The 19168-nt window shown below is 26.5% G+C and overlaps 1 protein-coding gene across 4 annotated transcripts; it reads left to right on the top strand.

Moving 5' to 3' along the window:
• Positions 1–1696: 1696 nt before the first annotated feature.
• Positions 1697–16962, top strand: LOC119684588 (globin CTT-VI). Of its 4 annotated transcripts, none has more exons than XM_038098659.1 (5): positions 1731–1788; positions 13741–13854; positions 15731–15925; positions 16045–16206; positions 16285–16962. In XM_038098659.1, the coding sequence occupies exons 3-5, from the start codon at positions 15764–15766 to the stop codon at positions 16426–16428; spliced, it is 468 nt and encodes a 155-aa protein (XP_037954587.1). In that variant the 5' UTR covers positions 1731–1788; positions 13741–13854; positions 15731–15763; the 3' UTR covers positions 16429–16962. The 4 variants fall into 4 exon arrangements, with proteins under 4 accessions (XP_037954586.1, XP_037954587.1, XP_037954588.1 ...); XM_038098660.1 differs by having other exon boundaries at positions 1763–1788; positions 13744–13854; XM_038098658.1 differs by lacking the exon at positions 13741–13854 and having other exon boundaries at positions 1697–1788; positions 16285–16961.
• Positions 16963–19168: the final 2206 nt, after the last annotated feature.

Genomic DNA, 19168 nt, shown 5'->3' with positions numbered 1-19168 from the left:
AACCTAAACAAAAGTATTCTATCACAATAATATCACAATAAAAATAAAAATAATAACTACTGCAGCAGTGAAATATCTGAGGGAAAAAGTACTGGCAAAGAAAAAGAAAAAGGACTGCTTCCTTCGAGATAATGGATAAAGAATTTTAATACAATATTCTGTCGCACTACTAAATAAGGGTTCCTTTACGTTGTATTCTTGAATATATGGTAAGTATAGGAAAGAGGAAAGGTGCTATAAAACAACAACTTTCTATATGTTTGTTCAGGACAACAGAGAAGCGGCTTTATTATATTGGAGGTTTTTTTCTAGCATCCAATATCATAGCAAACATAGTTATGGTATCGGATGCCCTTAACTTTATCTAGACAAGGAAGTAGTGAAAACCATAAATCACTTTCTTTATCTTCACCCAGAATTACAAATAAACCGATTTGATTTTCTAAAAGATATTTTCGTACCGGAATGGGAAAAATAATGAAAGTACTCTTTTTAGATGTCTTTAAGTGGAAGATTAAATTGTTTAATAAGGATTAACATAGGGTTATAATAAAAACAACGGCTAGATGTTTATTATATATGAAGCAATTTTATTGTCTAGGCGATAATTTCCTTACTGACCTAGCAGATATTCAGTTTTTGATCTCATTAAGTTCATATGAAGACTAAATAATTTAATGGGGATGAATACACTTCCCTATGGCAACTTGATGGTATCATAATGTGTTATATATGTCTATGATTAAAATTCCTTAATCTGTCTCTAGAAATAGAGTTAATATTTTTACCAAAACATTTCAATATATCAATTTCTAGTGATATAAATGTATGTATATTGTATAAAATTTGTCCAAAGTAAATATGACGATTTAATAGTAATGAAGTTACTTCATAATATGAACTGTTTGACAAACCTAATGAGACCTATGCCTAGTCCAACAAATTATAATCGGATTACAAACTAATTACATAAAAATTTAAATACGTGCTAAGATCACTGATATACTGGCAATACTCGGAACAGCGTTGTAGGCTCAGCTTTATTTCAATAAATTAATCAAATCTTTGTAGTTGTTTCTTTATTACTATTTGAACCCTTAACATTTTTTTTGTTATAAGTCGCGTCATACTTGAAAAAACATCTATTATTCAAATATTATATTGTGTTAATATTTTATTAGTTTTTTACTGTCAGATAGGTTTCATGTATATCAAAAAAAAAAAGATGATTTGATGCAAAATTATTCTTAAAAATTAATAAAATAATTAAGATGATATAAAGGAATAAAAATCAAATAATTTAATTAATCAGACAATTAATATACTTCATATTCATATATAATATATTTATATAGTTAATTCCAATTAACTAATTAAATGTTGTTTTACTAAATAAACAATAGCCAAAGTATCAACTAACTGTATTTAGAATTGCAAAAAGAAAAAGTTTTACTTCAATTGTTTATGTGAAGTTTATTTGAATTTTGGAACCCTACTTTTTATAGAGTATCTGGAAAAATTTTCCGTAGTTCTATTAAATTTTCTTCTTTTAATTGTTGACTTTCAAATATTCACGCAAAACAGATATCATAAAACGAAATTGAAAGAAATTAATAATCCAAATAAATAACGAAAAAAATATAAAATAATTTTTGTTGCTTTTTTGTAGTTGAAAAATGTTTATTCTACATCGCTCGGAACCTTAAAGTTTGTTGATAAAGAACAGCGGCAGTCAGTTCTGGAATTCAATTCATTTCGTGCGGACGCATTTTTGTGCTTGACCTTCAGGTTAGATACTCACAATTCAAAATATTTTTCATTTATTTTTCATGTGTTTATAAAAAAATTAAAAACTAGAAAACTGAATACAATAATAAAATAAGAATTATATAAACAAGTGCACATTACGTAACAATTAAAATATTTGAAATTATTTTAGAATAAATGAAATAAATGTGTTTGAGGCAAAATATAAACTTTTTATATATATAAAATTGAAATATTTATAATAATAAAATTTAATATAGTATGGTTAACAAAATAAATAAAATAAAAAAATATAATAATACATATTTTTAATTTAAAAATATTTTTAAAATAATTTTAATAAATTTTAAAAAATTTATGGCAAAGTTTAAATAATATTTTATATTAAATATTATTAAGATTGCTAACAAATTTTTATATAAGTTTTAAAAAAATCTTCAATAAAATTTAAATAAAGTTTATAATAATTTTTTTATAAAATATTTGTTTATTTAAATTTACTCGTTTTATTATTAACTTCACGCTACTATATTATAAAGAAATTGTATATTGGTATTGTCAAATAATTAGTAAAGCAGCGACAGTCTGATTTATATTATATAGTATACATGCAGTATACATATGTACCCGAATATATATTAATGATTAACATGACAATACAAATTGACTTTGCAATGCCGATCTGTTTAATTATTTACTTGTCCATCTGTTTATCCGCTTGTCTGAAAACTTCCATCTGTGTGGATGGAAATGGAATATACCCAGCTAGTCTCGACTTATAGAAACTCACACATGAACCTTTTACAAGTTAAAGCAAAGCAATCAATATATAACTCATAAGGAACTGATTGTCTATAATATATATAATACAAAATAACGTATACAAAATAGTTTATATATATCTAATAAGTAAAGATTCAATATTTGATTTGTGATAAACATATCGGCGAATTGAAATCTAATTTTTCTTCGCATATAAGCAAATTTTATAATGAGAAAATGGTATATTCAGTCGCAAAGTTTAAAGTCAGCAAATTGGAGGTAACTGACCCGAGGATCTATACCGGTGGTATATAGCAATATTACTTCTTAAATATTGTATTTTTGGCTTTAACTATATTTTTTTTCTGGGGTTCTGGATACTGGTTCTTGAAAAACTTAATGAATATATTTAATCGGTCTTTGTAATACAAATGAAATATCTTTCCAGTCGGCAGTACGTTTTGGTTCGACATATACTTCTGATCATCATATAATGTAATGATTGTACTTGTTTATCACTCTTTTCATTATGTGAAGTCGCTTAATTTCTCTAAGAATGAAATGAACTTTGCATGCGAGTTTTTTGTAAATGCTTGCATGCTGGATACTGTACACAGCATAATGTGATCGAATGCACCATATGACTAAATGGACGTTCATACCATTGATTTGGTATGTACTAATCAATATGTTCTAATATACGTTAAACCGTTAAGCGTGCACACGCGGTATTTTTTTACCGCAAGTGTGTACCGGGCCTAAAAGTATTATTATTATCTTATTCTACAAAATAAATGCTGAATGCAAATAAATTTATATTTCTACATACAAGTATATATGATACATTAGATTTACTGATGAAAATAATATATAAAATAATTTTTAAAACAAGTTATAATACAAATGAAAAAATTATTTTAAGTGAATATATAGTATATAATTACTTTTTAATGGAAGTAGCTGTGTAAAGAATATCGAAGTTTATTCCAAGTTGAAACTAACTTTTTAGTTTTTATATATAATTTTCAAGCTTCTATAAAATCGATAAATATATATGTTTTGTATAATATTCATAGTTGTCAATATATTAGTAGATAACATTATTTGGCATAGTAATAACAAAATATTTATTATCAAATTTCGTAATGCATTGTTCTAATTCTAATCTAATCAATTTCGACCTCCTAAAGTGTCTAAAGTTGAAAGTAATCGCTTTGAACCGAATGAAGAGTGATTGATTGCAAAGTGTGATAGCTTTATAATAAATAGTGATTTTTATTAAAAATTATTGCAAATATTAAATTATTTATTTTTGCAAGTAATTAGCAACAACGAGCTTACTTTGTATAAATAATCAACTTAATGAATGTATAAGAGTAAAGGTGTTGCCCTGATTATTTATTTAATTTGCACTTCATTATTTGTCTAAATAAAGTAGATATGGCTTGTTGAATTTAATAACTTTAAAGGAAAAATATTTGATTAACCGATTATTAACATAATTCATATGTTTTATTTGATACAAACAACATTATTGAAAATTTGCTTAAACACTTATTACATACGGAATTTTTAAAATAAATATCTTACATATAATACCTTTTTTATATAAAGAGCATTTAAATAACAAACAATAATCCTCAAATAATTTCGTATTTTATTTTATATAACATTGAGTTTTATTAATTCTAATCACATAATTAAATTATTATGTGATTAGAATTTTTATAACTCCATGCTAACTTTATTTTTGTTTACTTGCTAAATTTTGATTGATTTACTCTCTGAAAATTTTGTGGGCAAATTTGTGTTGTGATAATATGCTAAATTGGCTTTTTTTATAATTTACATCATGAGTGTAATTATTATATAATTATATATTAATTACCGTATAATTATATATATATATTAATTATATAATAATGCATATTAATTATTATATAATTATAATTTATTTAATTATTATAAATTAGTGTATAATATTCTTTTAATGCTTTGTTAATATAAAAGTCTTGTATGAAGAACAATAAGATATATATAAACATTTATTTAAACAACTTATATAGAATTTTAAAAGATTTCACATTATTAATGCAAAACATTTAAATGAATTAAAAATATAAGTATAAATATAGTGCATATAGTATAGTATAAATATTTTAATACTACTGAAGTTAAAAATACATAGCTTTTATTATAAAACATAGCTAAACCCGAGTTACGTTGATATATCTCTCAAAAAACAAATGATTTCATTTTAAATTTTATAATACTTTGACAGTACTTTGACAGTTCTATAAACAAACAATAGTTCCTATAGAACTTATTGGAAATATAAAGTATTAGAACAGCACCAGAATCGATATAAATAATATTTAGTCACACTTTCTGACAGCTAATCTAGTTCCATTGCACAGTTTAGGTGGATTAATGTTATGCAAAAGAATAATTGGTGCTCCAACTTTAGAAATCTTTATATTAGAATTCTAACATAAGTAAGAAGTTTATAAAGAAATTAGTTACTTGTGGCAAACAGCAAAATTGTCATAGCTGTATTAATATATTTTTATACGGGTTCATAGGTTTCTTTGTAATATAAAAATTTAAAAAGCAATTATAAAGCGATGACTGCTACCTTTAGTTTTTATTTATTGTTACATTCTAAACCTTATTACGAGATGATTGTCTATTAGTAGAAAAAGTCATTCATCTATTCTGCTACTGTCCAGCAATTCCTAGAAGGTATTTATGCACTTTGGGTGTAGCTTTCCTGAAGTGTATGTCTAATATCGCAAATATAGGCACTAGTCACATTGTGTCCGTCATCAAAATGACGAATTTGTTTCCTGGTGCGAAATATGTCTCTTGGAATAGGTAGTATATTCAAAAATTTGTGGTAATACGTACAAAGGATCCACACAAAGCGCCTAAGTGAGCTGTCATATCTTGTAAGGTTAGTCACTAGTATTTATTTATCCAGCCAGTTATTTAGTTGCTAAAGTAATAGACTGGGAGAGACTATTTTTTTTAAACAAAAATTGTTGAACTACATGATATTATGATGAAATATGTGATTACTAAATAAAAAATAAAAGACTATTAAAGTTTATATAAAGCAAAAGTTAGATTACTTTCAGATATAAAAAAAACTTCAAAAATCTTTAAACAAACAAATCAATGGCGTATTTAGTAGAGTTGGGTGAGGAGATAGATATTTCTTTGGCAACATAATTTACAAATAACACACTGCAAAAACACTACATAGATTATTGAGTATACTACTCCTTGACATAATCCTGGACATGATATTCGATAATATTTAAGAACTTGTTTTTTTAATTTCCAAAAATACAATTGAATAGAACTGATTAATAAATTATTCGTTAATTTAATTCAATTATGTTTAATTAAAATATCGAACAGTAGTGAACTACAACAACAAAAATTTTATTTTTTATATTATTTTAATTAATTGAATTTTTGGCTGACCATACAGCTGTTTCGAGTATTGCCAAATACTCATCATCAGTGGTCTTGGAAATAATTATTGTATTTAATTATTCGTAAATAATTATTTTTGAGACTGCAAGTATCAGGATTCGAACTCGTGTCCTGCCAAATGTGAAGCTCAGAATCAGCGAAGCTCAAAACCCTGAACCAACTGATCCAAAGCCGTACTTGACTTTTTATGTTTGCATATTTTTCTGGAGTTTTTGTTACTTTTGCTATGAAAGTTTTTATTAACAATTTTATTTGCTTTGTTTATATTAGAACGAAATCATAAACCAGCTGTAGAATAATTGAATTAATTAATAAATTATATTTTTATTTTTGATTGTTAAATTTCAATACTATTCTTTTCGTAGAGGCATTATTATTAAAATATTATTAAATTTTTGATGTAAATTAAGATGATGTTTTTTTTTTTAAATCTGTCTTTGAAAAAATACAGATTAAATAAAAAATTAATTTGTAACCAAAATTATAATTTCGGTTAACTTTTAAATCATCAATCATTTAAACTTAAGTTAAACTTAAGTTAAGTGTAAAACTCTAATATGAAGCTTTTTTCTCAACTTGTACAAGCTACACAAAAGTTTTTTAAGCAATTGTCTAATGAGTTTTAGTTTCATTGAGTGATTTTGATTTGAGTTTCGCATTTTTTGATATACCAACCACATGGGGGGTTTATTTACAATTGCTGATGCCTACAGGTGGCACTTAATGTTGCAAAAAAAGAAAAAAACGTGTGTGTGTATATGTTTGTGCGAAAATATGTAAGGCTACAAATTGGCGCTCTACTTCGCGTAGTAAAGACTTTTGTTGATTACTATATGCGGTCATTTAAGGATAAATAAATTTTTGCAATATACTCGGTTGAATATTATACGTGGTTATTTAAGCATAAATAAGAACAAAATATGTAAAAATATTATGTGTAACGACATAAAACTGCAATATATTTGGTTGATACTTGCTACATACGGTTATGGTAAATAATGTAAATAAACTCAAAAAAGAAAACTAAATAAAAACGTTGTTTTTAAATATTTAAGACGGCAATATATGCTCTTTTTTTTGTCTGGGAATAAATTAGGTTCAAATTTTGAATTTAACGTATATAATAGCAGTGGACTATTTTCACTTTAATAGAAACTGTGGAATTTAATAGTGAAATAACACAAAGAAAACTAATGATTGGTATTTGGCAATACTCGAAATAGCTGTATGGTCAGCCAAAAATTCAATTAATTAAAATAATATAAAATGAACTATTGTTGTTGTAGTTCACTACTTTTCAAAAAACCTCTTTATTAATGAAATGAATGAAATAGAAATAAAATTATTTGGGTTTCCAATGGAACAGAGAATATTCCGACCACAGTAGTAAACCCTTTTTGCTAACTACTGATCCTAACAGAATATAAAACACCTAGCGTTTTGACTGAAGTTTAATTTTAGATCGAAATATGAACTCTGCATAGCATTATTATTAATTATTGATCAAAGCAACTTAGTCACAAAACTACGCCATTACATAAAATTTTTATTAATTTTTAATACAAAATTAATATGTTTGTTAATAAATCATATATTTATATTTCATTTATACTTTATTAATTTCAAAAAATTATTACAATTGCATTTATATGAGACTTAATCACTCTCGCTAAGTACTAAGAATATGCACATAGTATTTTATGTTGTGGTAGTATAAGAAATAAAACGCATATTTACAATATATCAGTAAGAAGACAAAAGCTTTGTAGAAATGTGCTCAAGTATGCGTATGAAGCTTTCATATATGCTAAAGCTATAGCAAGCTTACACACACAGCTGAACTTAAAAAGTGCAATAATTTATACTAGTAGCTTGATGTATAAGGAAAATATTTGAAATTTTAAACAACATGTATTAGAGTGTTTTAAAGCTTGAGTGCTTTAAAGCTTGAGTGTTCTAAAGTTTGAGTATTTTAACACATAAAATAGAGGGTTTCTGCTCAGAAACAAATTCATAGATTTTAGTGCATAGTACACGTATTTACCGTGCGGACAAAATTCATAAAACGGATGTTGAATTAAAATTAGAGAGCTACGACGATTAGTAATATATAAAGATCAAATTTACAAAAAAAAATAGATATTTCGGTTACTCAAAATTAATAAAATAAGTAATATGTTATATTATTGATTAAATAGTTAATAATCGTTAAATAATTTTATGGCAAGCGAATATGTTTTATTTGCAATCATTAAATTAACCATCAACGGAAACGTGACAAAACTTGTATAAACAACCGGAAACGTGTATGTCTTTGTGTAAATAAATTGACACGCTTTACGTGAAACAGCTGATTCAAACAAGTAAAAAGTAAAAGAAAAATAATATATCAAGGAATTTCGGAATTCTTCCCTTTCTACTGGATTTTATGGCTGCATTGTAGCTTGAAATTGTTTGCACTTGAAAGCAATATCCTTTAAATTTATGTATTTATTTGGTGTCCTTGCATTCAAGTATCGTCTGTGTAACGGTGTGTAATAAATACGAGCAGTAAAAGATACAAAAAAAATAAGATAAAATAAAATAAAAAACGAAAACAATAACTCATAACAAAACAAGAGTGCACAATATTCAAAAAGCGCCAGAAAAAAAAAAACAAGAGGAAATTAAATAAAATATAAGAAGAAAGGTAAAAATTGTTTTTGCGATTCTGCGCGGGAAAAATCATAACAAAAGTAAAATTACAATTGTCTTTAAACTCTTTAAAGTAAGGAAAAATATCTAGAACACAAAAAATGGTAGATAATGGTAGTAAACACAAACCATAGCAACAAATACTGCAAAAACAAAGTTCGCAAATTACATCAAAAATATTACCAGACAGACACCTACAGACTTATGTATCTCTATTTATTACTTAAAATTGAATTAATTATAATTAATTAAGCCACTATATATAATATAATATAATAAAATATTTCCTTTATTCCACAGCCACTAATCAAACTAATTGCTTTCGAATTTATATCATCACATTTATGTCCTGAGTTTAAAATTTAATATCCTTAATTGAATTAGGCGAGCAATGTAGCTACTCCTTCCGCTTGATCTGTTCATTTAGCATCAAAAGTTTTGCAACCTTACTCTGCAGTTCCCATCCACATGATGGGAAGGGAGTTGCTTTTGTTTGCATTGAAATTTTGCACAGGTGTGCGATATGGGCAAAGTATACACTTGAATGTATCTCACTTTGTTGAAAAATTTGTTGCCAGGTTTGTATAGTAACAAATAAGGCAATAACAAAAAACAGAGAACAGAGAAAATATGATTTTAGTTCCAAGGCAGATGCGGTCCATGTGTCTTTATGGACTCCAGTTCATACCAGTGCATAGTACATGGAGTACTATGTATTATATTTAATATTACTTGGTATGAATAGCATATGTGTAAATGTAGGTTTAAAAGGTCGACACTAGATTATTATCCATTTTAGACAAATAACCATGAAAGGTTTATAGGTTCATTGCGCTATTTATTTAAAATAGAAATTTCTGTATTTAATTTAGTTAAGTAAAAACTTAACTAAAAATTTAAGATTAAGTTTTTATAGACATTATTGTTGTAAAACTTGTAGATATTTTTTTTAATTTATATTTCATTAATTTATGAACATTTTTACAAAAAAATTAAATAAAAAATAATATTAATAATGGGGTTTTTTGACCAGAACGTTGTGTTTTTTTAAATTATAATATTGTACTGGGCTCTCAGTAGAACAAAGAGAACACTGTAATCACAGTAGAAAATTTAAAACTTCAAGATTCAATTTAATATTAACCCATTAAGTACCAGGCAATTTCAAACATGAAATTTTACGGTCATATTTCTATAGTAAATAGTAAAATAAATCAAGTTTAAGTAAGGAAAAGTTTATTATTTATTTGAAAGATTGCTCTCATTTTATATTTACCAAAAAAATTCAAAATATATTAAAAAATAGTCAAAGCTAGCCGTGTGGTGCACCATAAATAAGTTGTGGTCCGTGGTCCGAAATAGGTTAAATGGGTTTTTTATTTAATTTTCTTTAATAAAATGTACCTAATAATGACAATAGATAGTTTCAATATTATTAATTAAGTTTAATATAATGCACCTACAAAAAATAATCATACGCAGTGTAGAACATTTCATTGCTAATGTTCTGGTCAATGATGACGATCACTAGAATATGGTTCGATGATAGTTTGTAATTGGTTTTGTGCTGCATATATTCATAAAGTAGACCTTTAGTAGTACAAATATTAAAAAGATCAGGAATTTGTGCTAAACCTGATAGTTAGTAACTGGGCACTCCCGCAGAAAATACTTTAAGCTGTAAGATTCTCACTACCTTTTATAATTCATGCCACTCTGTTGTGGTTATACGAGGTCTACAAAATACATTTTTCGTATTATAATCAACAATTATAAATAGACTCCTTAACGTTGAGAGAAATTTTGTGTTGATTTCCTGTTTTAGTTCGTGTTTTGGAGGACATTATATAACAGATACAGCAAGAAGTCATTTGTGCTATAATAAATTGAATTATAATGTTTAATCATTTTTATTTAGTCCATAAGTTTTTCCCTCAGGATGTGTAACTTATAAAGGCAATAACATGGAATTTTGACAAAACTTTTTTTTTCGAATTGTGTTTCTGGAATGTCTACGTTATTTTTTGATAGAAATAATTTCAGTCCAGAATGAAATAATGGCAGTCTATTGGTATTCCATTGGACTAGGTTTATGGACATAACGTTTTTTTGCAGACTATACTTTGTCTTATTGCTATCCCCAATAATTCCATTTCTTTTATTTCGCTAATCGATGTGTCAGCAATTTTTAGTTTAAACAGATTGACTTATGCAGATATAAGTATTAATAAATATGCTTTTATGATATTATATAAAATTAAAATGATTTGCTTAGTCTAATTTGTGTTTGAACCACATTCAAAGTTTCTGAGATAGTAAAAGAAGAAAATGCTCTATTTTTTCAAACATCTTAGTTAATAACTATAATAAAATTTCATTATAGTATGAAATTTATATTAAAAAAAATTTTTACATTAACTATGTTCACTTTATTAGAAATTAATATAGTATGATGAAAATAATAAACAATATGAGAATTATAATTTTAAAAGTCAGGTGGTTATACTTGTATTACCGTTGTTTTACTTGAATTACCTTGCGCATTTTGCAACTTTTGTTGTTTTAATTTTTTTTTTAATGTTATTTAATAATAATTTGTTTAGACTGTATAATCTCGATTTCATAAAACAAATGTTTTAAATAAAATTTAATAAAAATGTTCATTTACATTCATTACCAATGAATAACAAATATTGTATATGGGTCATTCCTTGACATACGAAACAGGTTTGACTTCATCATCTCCCATTTGGATGAAATTTTTTATTTGACTTATTTTTTTAAAATTAAATAACCCATGTTTTGAAAAAAAATTATTCAATTTTTATTAGGAGTTACAGATTACTATATTACACTATATATAAATACTATTGGGATTTAAGAATTTGTTTTTTGTACCAATTTTTAAATGGACTTTAAGGCTTTGTAAATGATAGAGACCTTCAATTATTTGCATAGTAAAGTTAATAATAATAATAATAATTAAGTATTTTTGTAAATAAAATGAATAATTAAAATTTGTTGTGTTTTTACTAATATTTACCCCTTTATTAGGTAAGCAATTTTTTCAAAATGTACGTTGAAAATTTTTATTATTGATTTAGATTTATAAAATTTTAGTAAAAATCTGAAATTTTCCCATTGAAATTATTTTTAGAAGTAATTAAAAAAAATATTTATGCTGTACATCTTTTTCATAAAAGCACTTAATTTTAACTTATAATATTAAAGATATTGTAAATTTTTTCTTCTACACCCTTTTGAAAAGACTTACAATTATTATAATATTTAATCATCAAAAGTACAGACACAAAACTTTTTAAAGTTAAATATTTAATAAATGCCTAATAATTGATCCATTGTAGTATTAAATACCCCAAGAATTATATTTTGCTATGAGTTTGTGTGTTATCAAGGGGCGCACACAGTTATGTATAAAAAAGCACTCAATTAATTAGTAATGCCTGCACTCATAAAAATTTACTCTCCCATGCTGTTTTAGTTTCCGTTTTATATTATTTGTTTTTATTTTTAAATTTCTTTTTGTTTTGTTTTGTTTTTGTTATTGCAATTAATGTTGCTATTTTTTTGCATTTCTTTTATTTGTCGTAAAATGCATGAGAAAGAAATAACAACAAGACTAGTTGACATTATCACGTGTTAGGCATTGTATTTCATTTTTGTAACGTTCTTTCGTAGTAAACACACATTCATACATATTGAGGTTAACGTAAACAGATTTTGCGGTCTGTCAGACTGTAAACAAAATATTTTTGATAATAAAATTAATAATCAAAACAAACAAAAACAAAGTGGCAGACATGGAAAATAAACTGACAGCCGCTGTATAGAGTTTTGAGCGGTGTCAGTTTTGATTTAAATAAAATCGTCAAGAAAATAAATTTCGTGCACTCTAAGTGAAATTAAATTAATTTTAGAGTAAACGAATTTGTCATACTTTTTTATTTTTTTATAATTTGATATTGTAAAGAGAGTACATAAATATAAAAAAAAATATATATATATATATATATTTAATCTGGCTGTAAGTCCCTTCTTGGTAAAAAATAACGTTTAATATTTTATACTCTATATTTCGACTGTCCTTGAGAGTCATCACAGGAATTGCGATTATAAGTTAATATTATTACAAGTACATACGCGTTCTCCTCTTTGTTCTATCGTCTATATTGTTTGTGTATTTTCATCCCATATTGATGATATTCTCTTATGTGAGTATATAAAATACAAGAGTTATGTTTCTTTAATATTGAATAATTTGTATACAGAGGTATAAATAAATTAAAAGTAACTAATAACAGTACTCAAGTCAGTTTTTAGTGCTGTTATTAAGCATTTTCAACTTATCTTATTTTCTGTTTTGTTACTTTTCCGTCTTTCAAGTGTTATGTTATTAGCTGGTATTTTGAATGTGTCTTGCTTTCTTCTTTGTTACTTGTTTCTTCTTTATTTTTTGTGAAGTCCATGATTAAGTTTAGCACTAGTTGCGTGATTAAGTAAAGCGACGGCGTTTAATTCTCAACTTATTTGAATTATAAATGTTTTTTTTTATTCAATTTGTTCCAACTGTATTTAATTAATATACAATAATATCCTGTATTTTAATAAATACGTTTGCAATATCTGTCACTTAATAACTATTGTAAGTTTCATATTAGTTTGTAATATTGTATTTATTATATTATTACTTACACCATCTGCAGTGATGTCTCTATATTTATTGAAGGAGATAAAAAAGTATAGGTATAAAAAAAAATATTTAAAGTCGACGACATTTAAATCTTAGATTTAAAATTCACAAGAAAAACTTTTGTAGGGACTACAATTTAGCAAAGATTTTTGTATACACTCTTTCCTTTCACTAATGCATAGAAATTTTTGAACGAAATTCTCAAATAAAATTCGAAAACAATATGAATTTACATTCGAATCTAGTCAAAGTACAACCAAAGTCTACATAGAATAAAAAATAATTTTTCTAATATCTTTTTCCAGAAGATGGGTACCCATGAGGTTTTGAAAATTTGCTTTGTAAATTTACTCTCAAGCTCTGTAAATGGTAGAGACTTACAATTTACTGCATTGTAATCATAATTAATATAGGTTTTCGTAAGTAAAACAAACAATTAAAATAATATATTTCAGTCTAGTATTAAACACTTATTTTTAAAACAGTAATATTTTCAAAAATCTTAAAAATAAAAAATGTACATATTTGTAGTAGAATTATTTTTAAATATATTTTTAAAAAGATAATTAAACGTGCACCTCTCATAATAAGTTTAAGCACAACATTACTAAGTTAAATTTTGAAAAATATTTTACATAAATATTTATTTTTTTGATTTGGATATAATATCAAGTATATATAATGATATTTACGATTAAAGTGATTTTATTTTTAGAAGTAATTTTAAAAAATAATTTAGCATTGCACTTTATACATAACGTTTACGTAATAAATATCAATGATTTTAAATTTTAAAAAATAAACCATTCCAAATCCTCATTTTTTTTTCGTTACGTTTAATTCGAATTTATTATTAAATTTGTTATTTATTATTAAATGGTGTTATTTTAAGAAGTACTTTCAAAAATGCTAATCAATCGGTCAGCCTACATCAAAATCAAGCGTACGATATGTGCATTAAATAAAATTTGTAAAATATATCACCAAAATATTTAATTTTTATTTCTGATTTAAATTAATTACTAAATTCTACTTGAAAATCCAAATTTTCAGAATGAAATTATTTTTAAAAGTATTTTTAAATAATTAATTAGGCGCACACCTCACATCATGTATTTTTTATTTTAAATCGGTCGGTCATAAAAAATTTACTGAATCTAAAACCTTAATATTTAGGTTTTATAATTTACTTATTCAGACAATAAATCTCAAACAATAAATCTCAAAAAAAGTGTACAGATATTTTGGACCACTCTCAATGGAGTCATAACTTAAATCTTAAATTTGAAGAAACTAAAACAACTAAAACTTATATTTCGTATATTATATTTCTTCTTTTAGATATATTAACAATAAACAACTCCTTTTACTTGGCCCTAACAGGATTTAAAAATCATTTTTCAGAATTCCATATACTTGAATAAATTTACTGACCGCAATAACATGTATTAAATAAAAACCTTAAGAATATAGTCAATATATTCCGACATTTGTGTTCTCCCCTCCCTAAGCAAATTACAGCGAGTAGAGCATATGTTACTTTATAGAGTGAGTCGGCCCATACCACCTCAGCAGTCAGGTCAACGCATACATGGCCAATCTATTCCAAATGCAGAACTTCTGACTTAATGCACAGAAGCAAATCAGAGGTATCGAGGTAAATATCTGTCTTTATAGGGCACTGGATCATAGGACGTCTTGGAGCTAGACTCGGCCTAACCTGTGGTATCTCCTGCAGCCCATGTCTACCAACTGTCGAATAAAGGACATCAGTAAACCTGTTATGTCTATGTCTAGGCCTGGCCAGAACTAGGCTTAGACTTTTGGAGTACTGGAGCGATATCTCCAGTATTAGCATTGGCCAGACTCTCGCTTTTATAAATGCTTCTGGCTGGTTCTAGTTCGACCATCTTCTTACCACTTCTACGAGGAATCAAGGGAGATTCGTTCCACACTCCGCTTCAACTAACTAACTAACTAATTAGAGCAGTTTTATAACTGCATTCTTTATAAGACTAAATAAAAATATCATATTTCAAATCACATTTTATTTCCAACAGCCTCGAGTAAAACTTGTTAAATACATCTTGTTCTAAAACACATTTTAAATTCTGTTCGAAAATACTTTGTCAGGTTCTTACCATATCTTTGGTTATTTATAAAGAAATCTCTTAAAATATTAAATCACATTTATTACGAATACATATGTATATCGCTAAAATCGGTGTAATATTTTATAATATCAGACCTATATTGATTATTAAGTATTTAACAGACAGTTTCTCTTTTATTTAGTTTTAGTAACAGCTATAAATAAAACTAATCAATATGAACCCCGAAGAGATTCATCAAATTAAAAAAACCTGGGAGATTCCAATGGAAAATCCAGCTGAATCGGGTGCAGCAATATTACTTCAATTTTTCACCAAATATCCGTCCAATTTGCAAAAGTTTTCAGCATTCAAAGATTCACCTATACCAGAACTACCTGTGAGTATCAATTATATGGAATAACATTTTGAATTCACTACTAATATGGAATTATAAGCATATAGTTCAGTTATTAGGATAATTTATATATATTTTATGTTATATATGTTATGTTACAGAATAACCCTCGTTTCAAAGCACATGCAGTACGTATTATTCGCGTTTTTGATGATTCCATACAATTACTGGGCTACGATGTAGCAGCTGAAAAACTAGAAGAAATGTGGTCTAAGATTGCTACATCCCATTTTCATAGACAAATTCAAAGGCAATCATTTAATGTATGTATTTGAAACTATTTTTATATTGATACAAATATATTATTTATATACATGTTATTCTCATTTACAATATTGCAGGAACTTAAAGAAGTTATACTTGAAGTCCTTACTGCTGCCTGTTCTCTAAACGAGCAACAAATCGCCGCATGGTCCAAATTAATGGATATTGTCTACAGCATTGTTTTTCAGAAGTTGGATAAACTTGAATCTGGAGAGCAATAGAACTAACTGCATATCGTTGAATAAACAGATATTCATAAATATATAAATGCATTTTAGCAGCAGCACACACACACACACGCATTTAGATTTAGTAGGGGTTTCATGTGATTTATAGTTTGCTAACATAGGAGAATATATAATCAATGTAAAATTTTTTGACTCATGACTTATGGCTCATGAATGAAATTCTACAATATCAGAACTTCTTGTTTTTATAAAATTTTACTTTTAATGTATACACTAGTACGATAAGTACAAGTAAATAATTTACAGGAATCTAGTTAGCTTTGTATACACTCTACACCCTCTACCCTTAAACACAAGGATTCTGTTTTTTATATGTTGAGTACACGCGCTTATAACATTTTATCAAATTAATTTAAAAAAAAATTATAAAAAAGTAATTCAATAATGTTTTAACATATATATGTAATGGTACTAAAACAACGCTTTAAACGTAACATTTGTAAGATTCTAATAACTAATTTAGAAATAGTAAACAATGTAAAACAATGGAACAATATTTGTAAGTTCTTCGTATAGAATTTATTAAAAATGTATTTAAAAAATATGAAGTAAATGTTTAATTTGTTTTATATTTAATAATGGATTGGTGTGCATTTACAATAAAAATGGGGAATTGATCATAAAGAGGTTATAGGAAAAAAAATTAGAATTAACATATAGGAAATATAAACAACAATATGGTTCAGCTTTTCCTAATCGCGATTAGCGAACTTGTAGCGAAACATTTGCATAGTTTCTTTCTAAAATCGCACCCAAGAAAGGCGCTTTACATATAGTAAGTAAATATGCATAACAGATGTTTCTGCAAAAAGAATAGCTGTGAGATAAAAATAGGCTATCTCAAAAATTAACTTTCAATTCTTTGAACTTGTGTTTCCAAATAAATCTGTGGTTTATAAGCTTATTCTAATTTAAAGCTTTGGAAGTGCTTTGGTTAATGCCACTAATCAAATAAAAAAGTTACAAAAAACCTGGAACTAGAGCACTGAAAGTTTGTGCAGCCTGATTACTTGTGGAAAAACACGATTAGTCATCGCTTCTAAGTTAACAAGCACGAGTTCTAAGCCTGGCACTTACAGTTCAAACAAATTATATACGGACTATAAACTAATTAAGAAATTCGAATATTTCCTAACATGAGTGATGATGAGTACGTGGCAATATTCGAAACAGCGTTTTATGGTCAGCCAAACTTCAACACATTAAATAAATTTTTGTTCTTGTCTTTTATTTGCTATTCGAATCGTTCTAACTTTTAAATAGTTTCTTGTAGTTATAAAGACACGTCACTCTCGGCAAGCAAAAATTAAGTTTGAAAAAAAATTAAATTTGATAAAGGTGGTACGAAATGCAAAGTCTAACAAAATTAATGAGCTATATACAATAAAACCACAAAACGCAACTTCATATGGCAACCTTTAACTTTTGCTTATTGCGATTTTGATTTGAGCGGGCATAAATACATACACTAAAACCAATATACATCTAATACAAATAGTTCTCAAACAACCTACAAAACACATTCGAAAAATCACCCTAACAACATCCGCCTATTATATTATGACCTATTGGTCATAATATATTTTTTATTGCATATTTTGAAGGTGAATAATATAGTGTATGAAGTTTAATTTTTATTTACCTGTATTTTTTTACGCTGTCACATAATTGTTTTCCTTAATAAATAAACAATATTTCATGAATTGTTACTGGAGAAGGAGAAAATGTTTTGTACAACAGAGAAGGGGTTACTATTTATTATTATTATTAAAATTGGTGATGTGAATTCGGCCAACAGCTGGTACTGTGGCCAAAAAGGTTCTATTGCACCAATTTCACTATTAATTACATAAAGCCCTCTAAATCTTTGTGAACAAATTCCAGAAATAAATCCGGAGAAGAGTTTTAAATCTATACTGGTGACAGAAATGCCACATGGAACAAAGAATCTGCATAGTTGTCTTCTCATCTTCGAGGCATAATCTGCATTCCTGATCAACAAATAATTCAAGTTTATGAAGGCGATATTTCAGTTTAAAATGATTCGTAATGAAACCCGTTACCAACGTTAAATCATCTTTAGAAAATTTAAGAATGTTTTTGTAGAAGAGTGATTTGATCAGTGGTTTGCTTTGTCTGAGTCTAGAGACATCTTCCCAATACACCAAACGTGAAAACTTTTCAATCTTCCTGATTATTTAGTCCTGTTCAACCCACAAAAGAGTTGAGGATGGTTTTTGATGCAGTTCTGGCTAGTTGATCAGTTAGCTTATTACTTTTTTTTTTTTTTATTATTTGGCACAATATGTACAATAATATAAATACATGTTTCATTTGACTACGACTAGTTCATACAAAGAACTATCAAGCAGTTTTGTTACATTTCAGAATACTTATTAGAATTGTGAAGTTGTCAAAGACTTAGTGTTAATAGTAGTAATCTAAATTATTATTAGACTACTAATTCGGGAGTAGATCTGAAGGCTTTGTTCGTTTAAGTCTTCTCAGCAGGCCAGATGTATTAGACAGATGGTTGACTGTCTCGTTTGGATGTTGTTGTAATCGTTTTTGGTGCTTTACCGCAAACTTCTGGATTACTGCAGCCACAGATTCGATCTTCAAGTCCCGATGGAGGTCAGTATTCCTAATAAACCACGGAGCGTTGACTAAGTTTCTTAAAACTTTGTTTTGAAAGTTTTGAATAATTTGAATA

This window comes from Teleopsis dalmanni, chromosome 2 (assembly GCF_002237135.1).
Source record: "Teleopsis dalmanni isolate 2A chromosome 2, ASM223713v2, whole genome shotgun sequence".
NCBI lineage: Eukaryota > Metazoa > Arthropoda > Insecta > Diptera > Diopsidae > Teleopsis > Teleopsis dalmanni.
The sequence above is the reverse complement of the archived record's forward strand: the minus strand, read 5'-3'. Positions and strand labels throughout refer to the sequence as shown.